Source organism: Pipistrellus hanaki (genome assembly GCF_964339955.1).
Source record: "Pipistrellus hanaki genome assembly, chromosome: 6".
Classification (NCBI taxonomy): Eukaryota; Metazoa; Chordata; class Mammalia; order Chiroptera; family Vespertilionidae; genus Pipistrellus; species Pipistrellus hanaki.
Window position 1 is genome coordinate 48,929,303 of NC_140508.1, and position 12,341 is coordinate 48,941,643.

Genomic DNA, 12,341 nt, shown 5'->3' on the forward strand with positions numbered 1-12,341 from the left:
ATGAACTCATGCATTGGGCCCCTAGTATAGTATAATTATACGAGTGATGTGAATGTGGTCTCTCCCTCAGAATATCTGATTGCACTGTACTCACCCTGCTTGTGATGATGTGAGATGATGCAGTGCCAACTTGACGAGATGGAGTGAGGAGAATGATGTAGGCATTGGGACCTAACATTAGCTACTATAAGCTTGACATGAACACCAGCATTATGATACCAAGACAGTCGACCTGACAACCGAGACAGCTATTGAGTGACTAATGAGTGGGTGGGTAGTGTGTACCTTGCGAAGACACGAACAAAGGGAAGACGCATGTCAGAGCTAGATGGTAAGAAAGATTTTATCACCTTATCAGGATGGTGTGCAATATTACACTTATAAATTGTGTATTGCTGGAAATTTCCAGTTAATATTTTCAGACATTAACTGCAGGTAACTAAAACCAGGGAAAGGGAAACCATGGAAAAGGGGGATTGCTGTACTTCTGACTGTAGCATCCAGGTTGTAGAGAAAAATAACTGTGCGTTAGGGCAGTGGTGGGCAAACTCATTAGTCAACAGAGCCAAATATCAATAGTATAATGATTGAAATTTCTTTTGAGAGCCAAGTTTTTTAAACTTAAACTTTTTCTAACGCCACTTATTCAAAATATACTAACCCAGGCCGTGGCATTTTGTGGAAGAGCCACATTCAAGGGACCAAAGATCCACATGTGGCTCATGAGCCGTAGTTTCCCAACCACTGCATGAGGGGAACAAATTTAGTGGATGGCCTGAAACTTTCTGAAGTTTCGGGTTATTTCTCTGTCCAGACAGAAACCATCCTACATATGCAGAAAATACAGACATCCCTTCTCTAAACTAATTCAGAATTGTCAATGTTGAGGGGCATATAGAATTGTAGCCTGCAAAGAAATGGGACCCATGCCTGGATTGCAGGCTTAGTGTCAACCTATGAATCAGGAGGTCATGGTTCAATTCCTGGTTGGGCACATGCCTGGATTGCAGGCTCTGTCCCTGGTATGGGGCATGAAGGAGGCAGCTAATGAATGAGTCTTTCTCATCATTGATATTTCTATCTCCCTCTCCCTTCCTCTCTCTGAAAACAATAAAAATATATTTTTAAAAATTCTTACAAAGAGGAAAAAGAAATGAGCTGGTCTGCTGAACTGAGAATGTGTTTCTTAAATACCCTGCTAGTTAAATGGTGAGCCTAAATGCTCAAAGAATTGATGCCCAGACATCATTCTTTTTTTGCCACAATCATCACCCCAATAACATCAGCAGGCATGACCCAGGTAGGCTATTTACAGCCCTGTTACATGTGAATATTTTATATCATCTCTCCATCCGTAGAAAGCTTTGTGTGTCAGTCTTCTATGGAATGTGGGCCTTTCTCTCTGGGCTTCTAAAGAGGACTTAAAAAAAAACAAACCATAAGTTGGTTAAACAGGTGAAGTCCGGGGACATTTTCTCACACTGAGATTTATTGGATTGTTAACAGTCTCTCAGGGGAAGCACCAAATGCCCCATCAACTGGTTATTTAATTCAAAGTACTGCAGAGTAAGTGGAAGAGAATAATTTTGTGTTGATCCCTAAATGACTGACTTGATAGTCTTAACATTCTCAACACTTTCCAAATCTTCAGTGTTTTCAGACACTTTCAAATGAGAGGAAAAGCCACCCTGCTTACAACCGCTGCTCCACATAAAACCAAACAAAAACAAACCCACCAACAGAAAGCACAGCTCAGCATCCTTTTATCGGTGCTAGCTAGGCCACAGGGAAGCGTTGGCTCAGAAAGAAAACGGATTCTGGCCCCAGGCCTCGGGTCGGCCGAGGGCTAGCTTTTTCCTCCTTTCTCCAGTTATTTATTTCCCTTTTTATTCTTCTGGTTTTAAACATCCAAAACCTAGAATTTTATGTTGCTGTTAATCCTCACCCAAAGATATTTTCCCATTGATTTTTAGAGAGAGTAGGAGGGAAAAGGAAAGGCATAGAAAGAGAAACATCAACCACATAGACTGATTGCCTCCTGCACGTGCCCCCACCCCCAACCCCCTCCAGCCAGGGCCAGAAATTGAGACTGCAACCAAGGTATAGGTACTTGACCAGAATCTAACCTGGGATCCTTCAGTCCACAGGCCAACACTAAGGCAAACGGGCCAGGGCCCAAGCCCAGCATTTTTATCTTACAACATGCACAAATATAATGATACTCTCAGGAAATGTAATCTGTTGATGGGGAAATTCTTGTAAGGTCTCTTAATGCTACTGACACCCACCCCCTACTCCCGTGGAAGTTTCGAGAGGAAGCTGGACAACAGTGCTTGGTGTCTGCAGCTCTCCACCTGTGATAAACTATAAATAAGAAGATAGACCCAGAAGGTCTGAGGAGGCGGCTCAGCTGTGGATTGAGCTCTCCCAGTTATCTGGACGGGCTGCAACACATGAAGCCTCACCCCCCCACCCTACACTCGCACCCACATGCCAGCAGCACCCACTCTGTAGAGGAACTGTGCTGCACTCCACATACTGTGGGTGTCAGTTGTGCTGGGCTGGAGAGAGAGCAGCTGTGGAAAAGATGATACTAGAGGTGTGAACTGACTGGTCCCAGAAAGTTAAAAGGAGGAAAACTCAAGGACTCTCCCTTTCCAGCTGCATGAAGAACATCTTAAAGAGCTCCAGGGAACACTCTCTAGCCATTCGGCCAAATGTGCCCCTACCCGAAGGCCATGTGGGACATCAAAGCATCTACAAAGAAAGGGAAGGTTTGGGGTAGATACGTGAAATGGCTCCATGCAAAGATCACAACCAATTTCATCCAGCTCTGGACTGCTTGAGTGAGTTAAGAACAAGTGTAAAGTAAAAGTCCTCTCTGGGATGTTCTATGGCGATGAGGGTGAATGATGGGGCCTCATGGAGAAATGCAGTAGCAGAGAGTCCTGGGCACCACCTGGACAGAGGACAGGACCCTCATAAAACCCAACCATGTCCTTGTGCTTATATATTACACTTTCTCCGCCATAAGTGACTGCATTTAATCATATATATATATAAAATCCATGATTGCCTTGTTTTGGAGGTGGCTTCTTTATTTCTCTCTGTTTGACTTCTGATTACAGAGCTTTACCCCAAAGCCTGAGATTTGACTCTCTCGGTGATGAGAGCTCTCCAGCTTGCTTTTCTCTGTTTTCTCCAATAAAAGGCAAGTCAACAGAAACAGCCTTGGCCCTGGGACCCCAACATAACATTTTACCCTTGAGTGGGTAGGAACCACGGTATGTCTTTTCATGAGTCTTAAAATGTTCATCATCATCTGCCGTCTCTATATGTTATTTTATTTCATTAAGGAAGGATATTTCCAAGCCTTTAAAATCTTTCTGTTTCGTTAGTTGACTATTTCTTATAGGCACCATTTTATATCTTTTCTCTTTCTTAAATAACAAACTTTGAAATGTAATATCTTACAGAACCCTCTTTACCTGTGTGTGTGTATGTGTGTGTGTTGTGTGTTTTGTGTGTGTGTGTGTGTGTGTGTGTGTGTGTGTGTGTGTCTCCCAGCCCACAATACACCATTGGACTTGCCACTCTCCATAATCACATGAGCCAACTCCTTACGATAATTTTTTTTCTATGTACACACATGTCTTACTGTTTCTGCCTCTCCGGAGAACTCTGAATATTACCAATACCAATAATATAATATATGCAACAATTTATACTCTGACCAGCAGCAGATAAGTATTCACCTGCCCTTAAACTCTTCCCTTCCTATAGGGGTGTGACTAGCTTCATCTTCCAGGCGGTGAAAAAGATGGTTTTATTTTGTGTCCCCTCTGAAAATTATTCAGTGACTTCCAAGGTCTACACTATAGAGTGAGGCTCAGACTCTTTTAGGCATGGTGAGATTCAGCCATCCTAGACTCCTGGGCTCCTCCCTGACATTCTACTGCCCCAGTGGGGTTCAAATTCTTTTCTAATATATAATCTATACTAATAAAAGGGTAATATGCTAATTGGTGCAGACATCCATCCAGACAAAGCCACAGCTGCTACGAGTACCTAGGGCCAGCGCCACGCAGCAGAGATGGTCCGGTCCAGCGCTCATCTCTCATTGTGCAGGAGGGGCGGCCGGGTCTGGCACCCTTGGACCAGCACCACGATCCCTTTTGCAGAGGCTGTGAGAAGACAGCGCTGTGCCCCCTACTGCAGATGTGGCACAGGACAGGCCGCAGTGTGGCCTGGTCACAGTGCTGCCCCTTCCGCAGAGGCAGCCACAGAGGCAGGTGCCACGGAGACTGGAAGGGATGCAATCTGCTGTGCCTCAACTTCCCACAGCCCCTCGCCCAGCTGGCCCGGCCCCAGATAGCCCCTCCCACACCCACCAGTGGGCGGGGGCAGGGCCAGCGCTAAGAATTAAGGGCTGAGGGCCAAGGGCTGGCAGTGGCAGCAGCAGCAGGGTAATAGGGGCAATATCTTCCCCTAATCAGCCTGGTTGCCTCCAACCAAGGAGGACATCCCCTGAGGGCTCCTGGACTGTGAGAGGGGGTAAGCCAGGCTGAGGGACCACCACCCCCACCCCATGCATGAATTCTCATGTACGGGGCCTCTAGTCTGTGGTATAAAAGCTTACCCGGGACCCCAACATATCATCTGTTGAGCCCTTTTGCTGGTGCAGACAGGGAGAGGGTCCCATCCTCACAGTTAAAAAATTCCTTTCCCATTTTCAAGGTCCAGCATGACTTGTCCCTCCCTTGAGCCTCCGTGATCTGCTCTGTCGGAGTCAAGCTCCCTTTGAGATCATTGCTGGCACCTTTGGACGCATCCCTTGTTTCAGCCTGGTGCTCTGACTTGGCAGCTCCCAAACTTGAGTTAGATAATGACCTTGGATCTCAGTTTCTTCATCTGTATAGTGCAAACACACAGCCTCCCCCATGGTGCTTCACAAATATTTCATGAGATGACATTTGCTTACTTAATGCACACACAGTATAGTGTTTGCTTTAACTAACTAGCCAGGCCAGAGACAAATGGGTTATAGCAAATCTCTCCACAACTCCGTTTTCACCACAAATTCTGCGGCCTTGAGATGTTATCTCCCAAGTCACTTCAGCATGCCTCCCTTGAAGCAGTAAATAAATGCAGCCATTCTCACCCTCAAATTCTCTAAGTCAAGTACTAACAGAGAGATGTCTGTTCTAAAGTTGACACACATTATAACATAATTTTGCATTAATAGTACCATTTATCCAGAATAAAGCATCCAATTTGCTCTTTAGTTCTGGGCTGGAGGCTTGAGGAACTTATAAGGTTCCTGGACCCAGACACAGCCAGTTTAATGCAGGGTCAACTTATCATGAAGACAGTATAAGACCTGTGCTTTCTACCAGTACATTCAAATTTGTGAGATGCTTCTTCTACTTGAAAATGATAGCACATTAATAAAAAAACAAAGGTAACTCATAGTTTTATTCCTTTGAAATATACTCATAGAATCTAGAAATGGAATTGGAAAGCATCACGAAATAGGATAAAGCACTTCATTGCTTCTACGTAGGCTTTATAAAATAAAATGCTGCCGATGGGGGAAAAGGGAAATGATATTGGCACTTACTTGGTGGAACTACCTGTATCACCTTATCCCAAGGTCCATATGGGAATATTTCAAGAAGGCAGGAATAGAAGCCAATATCAGCCTCAGAGGCATTGTAAAAGGCCAGCATGATATTGTTGGGATCCGAGGTTGAATTCAAGAAGTAAACCCTATTAGCATAGGAATCCCTTATCACCGAACCAAAGTTAGGGTGAAAAATGGCCATGGACTCTTTATTTTGCGTTGCGTTGATCTTGAACCACTCCATCTGGGATAAGGTGCCCAACAATGGATACTGACACTCAAGAGTCAGATTCTCTGCAAGTTTCACTTTTGTGTTCCAAAATACCTCTTCATCGAGAGCTGAAATATACACCATATTCATTCCATTAGACATTATGCTCAAAGCACCAAATAGATATCTTCAGCTGTTCTAAGCTTTCTAAGACCTAGTAAATTGAGATCATGGTAGAGATGAACAGCTTCTACTTTAGTCTAGAAAGGTTTCCACTGCTGGGAATAGGCACTTGTAACTTTTTCTTTTTCTGAACAAGTGGCCAATTATCTAAGCCAACTATAGAACACTATAATTTCAGAACGTGTCACACTATAAGACAAAAAAAAAAAGGACTGAAGACATTACCTTACCTTTGTGTAGATGAAGAAGAGCCACGAGGAAAGTAAAATAATCCATCTCTGGAAAGCACCGGGGAGGCTGGTCTGGAAAAAAGACAAGTTTTATAATTGTTACTTGCAGAGGCCCTGCACAAGCACTGTTACTTCCTCTCAGATACTATCAGGGGTATCTTTTCTTTCTAAAGAATGAACACAGGAAAAAGGTCTGAGCTTCAAAGACAGCTTTGCTCTCATACAAGGATGGGCAGATTTGAACTGCTTCTCTCTCGGGGAAACAGCTTATTTTCAAGCTTTCATTTCTACAGAGATTCATTCATTGAATAAACATTTGCTGAGTGTGTTTTCTCTAGCCAATGAGGATACAACAATCAATTTACTTAAAAATGAATTCTTGCCATCATGAAACTTATGTACTAGTGGAGGAGACAGAAAGAAAAACAAAAAGGTAAAAAGTAGAGTCAGTTATAGGTGGTAAGTACACAAGGGAAAGGAGCATGGGATTAGGGGAAAGGCTCTAGCATTTATTTCCCTTTAATAGAAAGCCCCAGAGTCTTTACTGAGGACCTGAGATTGGAGCACAGACTGAAGGGCAAGGGGAGGAGCCTGTGAATGGGGGATCCGGCAGCTCCACTGGTCGGGGCCTTCCTTTACTGAGTTCAGACATTGGCTTTGGATGATGATGTAGTCAACAAAGGCCCTTCAAATCTACCATTATGCTTTATTTTTTTTAAAAAAACTTTTTATTTTTAGCCGAAACCAGTTTGGCTCAATGGATAGAGCGTCGGGTTGGGGACTGAAAGGTCCCAGGTTCGATTCCGGTCAAGGGCATGTACCTTGGTTGCGGGCATGTCCCCGGTGGGGGGTGTGCAAGAGGCAGCTGATCGATGACTCTCTCTCATTGATGTTTCCAACTCTCTATCTCTCTCCCTTCCTCTCTGTACAAAATCAATAAAATATATTTAAAAAATAAATAAAATAAATAAATAAAAACTTTTTATTTTTAAATAATTATAGAGTCACAGGAACTTGCCAAGATAGTACAGAGAGCTCCCCTGTACCTCCACCCAAAGTCCCTATTATATCTTATATGATTAAAGTGCAATATCAAATGTGAAATCAACAATGTCATGGTAATCAGAACAATTTGATGTGTACCTATAATAATGTATGGTGCCAACTCAGGTTTACATAGCATTCTATTTTCCAAAAGCTTTCACATTGATGGTATCATTTGTAACAGCTTTGTGGTTGTTATTTGACATATCTGTGATCTCTGTTTTGTAAGTAATTCATTGAAACCATTTACTGACAATACCAGCACAAGATAGACATGGTCTCTACCCCTAAATCGCCCATAAAATATTGGGTCAGGCAGATTAAAGAAGTGATTTGTTGTAATAAAACTTGATCATTTCTGTACAAGTCATTAGATCAAGTTATATGACATCCCAGAGAGGGAATTCATTCTAGTAGATTTGGGCAGGGTGTCCTGGGAAGAGTGTACCAGACCCTGGGCCTCCTAACCACAATACAGATTTCCAGGTAGAAAGTGGGAGAAAGAGCAATGGAGTGACAACATGGGACACTACCAGGAAACAATATAACTACACTGTAGTGGGTGGGACACAACGACACACATGAAGTACTTCACAGTGGGTGGTCAGGGACCAGGGTGTCCTGTTGCATCTGTGACTCAGCACCAGAATGTACATCTAAGGCACAAACGTAGCTCTGAGGAAATGCCTTCAGAGTTGTAGTGGGAACTGTTAAGATGAGATAGGGACAGGAAATCCAGGAGACTGACTCCAGATGGATTAGGTGATACAATGTATGCCCTTACAGATTTTCTGATAGGGTTATAATTGCAAGCGGAAGCAATTGGAGGCTTTGGGGTACAAGAATGATACAATCTGATTTGAATTATCAGATAGACAACTTCCCTCACTAACCTTCCTGACTAACAGGAAGCTGGCTTTGTTTAGGATCCACTCCTTCCCCCACACCATAGGGATAGTAGAACAAATCTAAGCCATGATACAGACAATGAGAACCTATTTGGGGGCAGGGGTGGAGAACCAAATCATGGACTGAATTGATGCATTCAAAACAAGCGAAAATCTTTACATTTGATGTCACAGACACGTGTCTCTCTCTCTCTCTCTCTCTCTCTCTCTCTCTCTCTCTCTCTCTCTCTCTCTCCCTCTCTCTCTCTCTCCCTCTCACTCTCTCTTTCTCTCTCTTCTCTCTCTCTCTCTCTCTCTCTCTTTCTCTCTCTCTCTCTCTCTCATCTTATTGTACTATTTTTTTTAATAAGAAAAATGTTGCCCCAGTTACCACAAGCAACCTGAGGACAAAGAGTGTGGCAGAGAGAGACGGGAATGAGTTTGGATCTCAGATGGCATCATTGAGATACTGAATTCAGGATTCTTGAGTCTGAGCACATTGTTTGAGGCTATAAATTCCTATATTTTACAAGCCTGTGAGAAAAGCAGTTTCTGTTTCCTACACCCACATACCTCTGAACTCCTACAACTGTTCTGGCTGCTGCATGAAGAATGGATTGGGAGGAAGCAGAAAGGGATACCAAACTTAGGACACTGTCACTGTGATCTGAGCAAGGCGGATAAGTGGCTTGTTCTCAAAGATTTCCGTGGAGATGAAGAGCGATAGACCAACTGCCGGGACATTATCATTGTTAATCACAGCAGGGATATAACAATTATGGGTGTCCTTGACTCCATGGGCCCCAGTCAGGGACCAGTTAGGAAAACAGAGCCCATGGCCACTGGTTCAATCGAGGGCATTTTATAAGAAAAACTACTAGAAAGAATAATGGGAGCGCAAAAAAAAAAGCCAAACAGGGACAGGGAGCCAACTCAAAGAGGAGCATAGGGAGGAATCCATTTCCATTGTTTAGGTTAGAAGTCCTGGGAGGAGCCCACTGCTCATTATGGAGGTTCCTGTTTGAAGCTGGAGCCAAGGAGGAAATAAAATGCTTCTAGAGATGTTAAGAAAGGTCAAGGAATAGATCTGTCAGAAAAAAGGGGAAATGGCAGGAGAGAAAACTGATGCTCAGCTAACCTGAATGACTGCTAGTGAAGGGCATCTATAGAGAACTCACAGCTGACCTCAGTCTCAGTGGTGAAATTTTCCTCTAAAAATAGGAGCAAGAAAAGGATGCCCACTTTTACCACCATTATTCACATTGTATTGGAAGTTTCAGCCTGAGCAATTAGGCAAGAAAAAGAAATGAAAGATATCTAAATTGCCAGGGGAAAAGCAATCTACAAGTTTAATGCAATCCTTATAAAAAATTCAAAAAGCTGGTCCCAGATTCATATAGAATTGCAAAAGAGCCTTGGAAAAGAAAGAAAAGTGACACTCCTAGTTACAAGTTTATAACAGCAGGAAATAAATAATGCAGAAGATCATAGTCGATGATTTTGATATAAGTTGTCAATGATTCATGATATAAATAATTGCTAAATGCTTAATAAACAAATGCCAAACATATATTAATAAATCAATATGTCTGCTTACCAACCTATCTATCTGGAGGATGTGTGAGAGTGTGGGAGGGTAAAAGAGAGAGCATAAGGGTTGGGTAAAACATGGCAGAGGTGCAAGTAGAGAGGAAGGGTGGACAAAGGGACAGAGCAGACAAATGCAGCACAGGGGCAATGGATCCTAAAAGAAATGAGATGTAACAGCACCATCTAAAAAGGGGGCATTAATTGGTAATAACTTGTAGTAAACCCTTCATTCCCAAGGCATCCAAAGCCAGCTGAGCTAAGAGATGAAGACGGGTCAAGTGACTAAAATCAAGGGAGGGCACAGATCACCATGAAAGGTGCAGGGAGACCTGTGGCTGAAGATAAAGTTCAGCTGTTACAACTTTGCGAAAGATGAGCCCTATTTGTCACCATCTAACCAAAGACAAATAGAGAGTACGCTTCAGCTATTTTTGTTGTGTAGGCAGCCATTTTTTCTATGATTTATGAAGGGATTTTGGCTTGAGGTTTTTTTCCCTAATAGAGCTGTCTGTATAAAAGAGCTACATCCTCCAGGAAGTCGTTAATCAAAATATTATTGGAATTCTCTACTGCTGAACAGGTCTCAGTGAACCACGTAAGTGTGAATTCATCCACAAGCTCACCTGGGACTGCAGGCTCCTTAGGGGACCTGGGCTGGTGACCGTCTCCAGGTACACCGTTTTCTTCCTCCTAGGCTGTCCACACAGGCACTTCTCTGTCCCCCAGTGTCACCACTTCTGCTTTCTGTGGTACTTCCTGCTGTCCCGGATGTCTCCGCCCTTTCTAAACATTGGGAGGATTCTATTCCATGAACCTAGCCCACCTGCCCCAGCACCTGCTGAAACACAGAGCTGTTCTGACTGCATCCCTCACTTCTTTGGACAACTACTGCCATGCTGGACAACAGAAAGCCTGTGCTAACCTTTGGAACCAATGACTGGGCCTGGGGAGACCACATCCTTCTTATCTGCGAAGATGCTCATCCTTCAACTGGAACCTTACAGTCTTGGTTTCATCTTCCTGCCTCAAAGTATCTCCTTAAAAGAATATTTCCAATGAGGGACGTGTGGTTTCCCCTAACCCATGATACCCTAGACCTTTGGCAAGTCCCCTCTGAGGGACCAGTAAAAATGCACTTGCATTCAAAGCAGAGACTTCAGTTTGAGTTCTGAGAGGCATCTTCTAGGACAAGGTTCTGCAAACTATGGCCCAGGGGCCTCCTTTGTACATGTGATTGGAACGCAGCCAGGCCTGTTTGTTGGCATATTGTCAATGGCTGCTTTTGTGCAATGACCAGTAGTTGTGACAGAAACCAAATGACCTGCAAAGCTGAAAATAAGCACTTTCTGATGCATCAACCGGTGCATAGGATAGGAAGTTGATAGTGAACATTTATCATGTAAGTTCATCTCGCTCTAGTCTTTCTGGAGAGAAGGAAGTTTCACCCTGATAGCCCAGACACTGGTAAAATTAGCTCCATTGTATTCTGAAGAACCGCACTCTCTGACCTACCACACGTTTAATCCTTCTAGGAACAAACTAAGAAGGAGGACTTACATGACATCTGTTAATACTTCCACCCATCATTAAACTTACTGGTTTATTGAGATCAACCATTCGACTAATTACAGCTTTTTCCCAAAGCTCTTTTCCTACTGTACCTACTTACACCATTTTATTAGCAGGCCGCCTCCTTGCACACACTATTAATTTTAAAAGTGTGACTTCGGCCACGTTCAATCTTTTTATCTCCAGAAGGTTACTAACCTCGAGATGGGAGAGTTCTGCTCACTCGGACTCTTCTTTCCCGATGTGTGTCTTGGTGAAGGGCTTCCTCCTTGTGGTGGCCTCTTCGCCTCAGTCCCACTGGGTCACCGGCCAGCTCCCTGCTTCCTCATTCTTAGGGGGCGTCATCCCAGGGCGGGACTTGTCCTGGGCTTGGGAGCTCTTCTCTCCACCTGAGCTCCTCCAGGCTGGAGCAGCAGGAAAACCCCAACAAGTCACAAAGCACTGTTTGAAGGCTTGAAACCAGTTGACCAGTGGGCCTGCTTCTGGAAGCACCTTTATTACTTTAGAGCCTCAGGCCCACTCCCTACCAGATACAGCTCTCTTTTCCCCCTGACGATTCTACAGTTACAAAGGATGGAATTCTGAGCCCATGTCTTGCTTCTAAATTGGAACCACGCTCAAAAAGCCTGAGGTTGGTGACTTTGTCTCTGCTTCCCCCTGTGTCTTCCTGCCAGTCAAAGCACTTCGTATTGACAAGTCCCTGAAATAATGGAACTCTCATCTCTACTGGTATCTAAGCAAGTTTCAATCCCACTCTCCAGAGACGCCTTCTGGTTTTGTTTTCAATCTCCCACTTTCTGACACGACACGTGCCCAATTTGGTGCTGCCTACCAACTATACTGGCAGGTTCAGCACACAATCGTCTCTCCGCTGCTCCAAGGACAGCAGCGCTGGTCACACGCATCTTATAGATGGGCTAGCTCATGGAGGTTCCTGGGCTGAACCGCCAGGAAGGACTATGGCTGAGGCCGAGTCTGTGCAGTGTAGAAACCCCGGGAAGGAA

At 44.0% G+C, this 12,341-nt stretch overlaps 1 protein-coding gene across 1 annotated transcript in view; it reads right to left on the reverse strand.

Annotated features, from left to right (window-relative positions):
* The window catches only part of LOC311624842 (CD226 antigen-like), a gene marked incomplete at its 3' end in the record, with an annotated part of 58,888 nt that extends 47,315 nt beyond the window's left edge, over positions 1 to 11,573 (reverse strand). The window contains 3 exon segments of the mRNA XM_084888431.1: positions 5,621 to 5,962; positions 6,248 to 6,319; positions 11,536 to 11,573. Of these exon segments, the coding sequence (XP_084744557.1) occupies positions 5,621 to 5,962; positions 6,248 to 6,293 (388 nt within the window). The 5' untranslated portion in view covers positions 6,294 to 6,319; positions 11,536 to 11,573.
* Between the last annotated feature and the right edge of the window lie 768 nt (positions 11,574 to 12,341).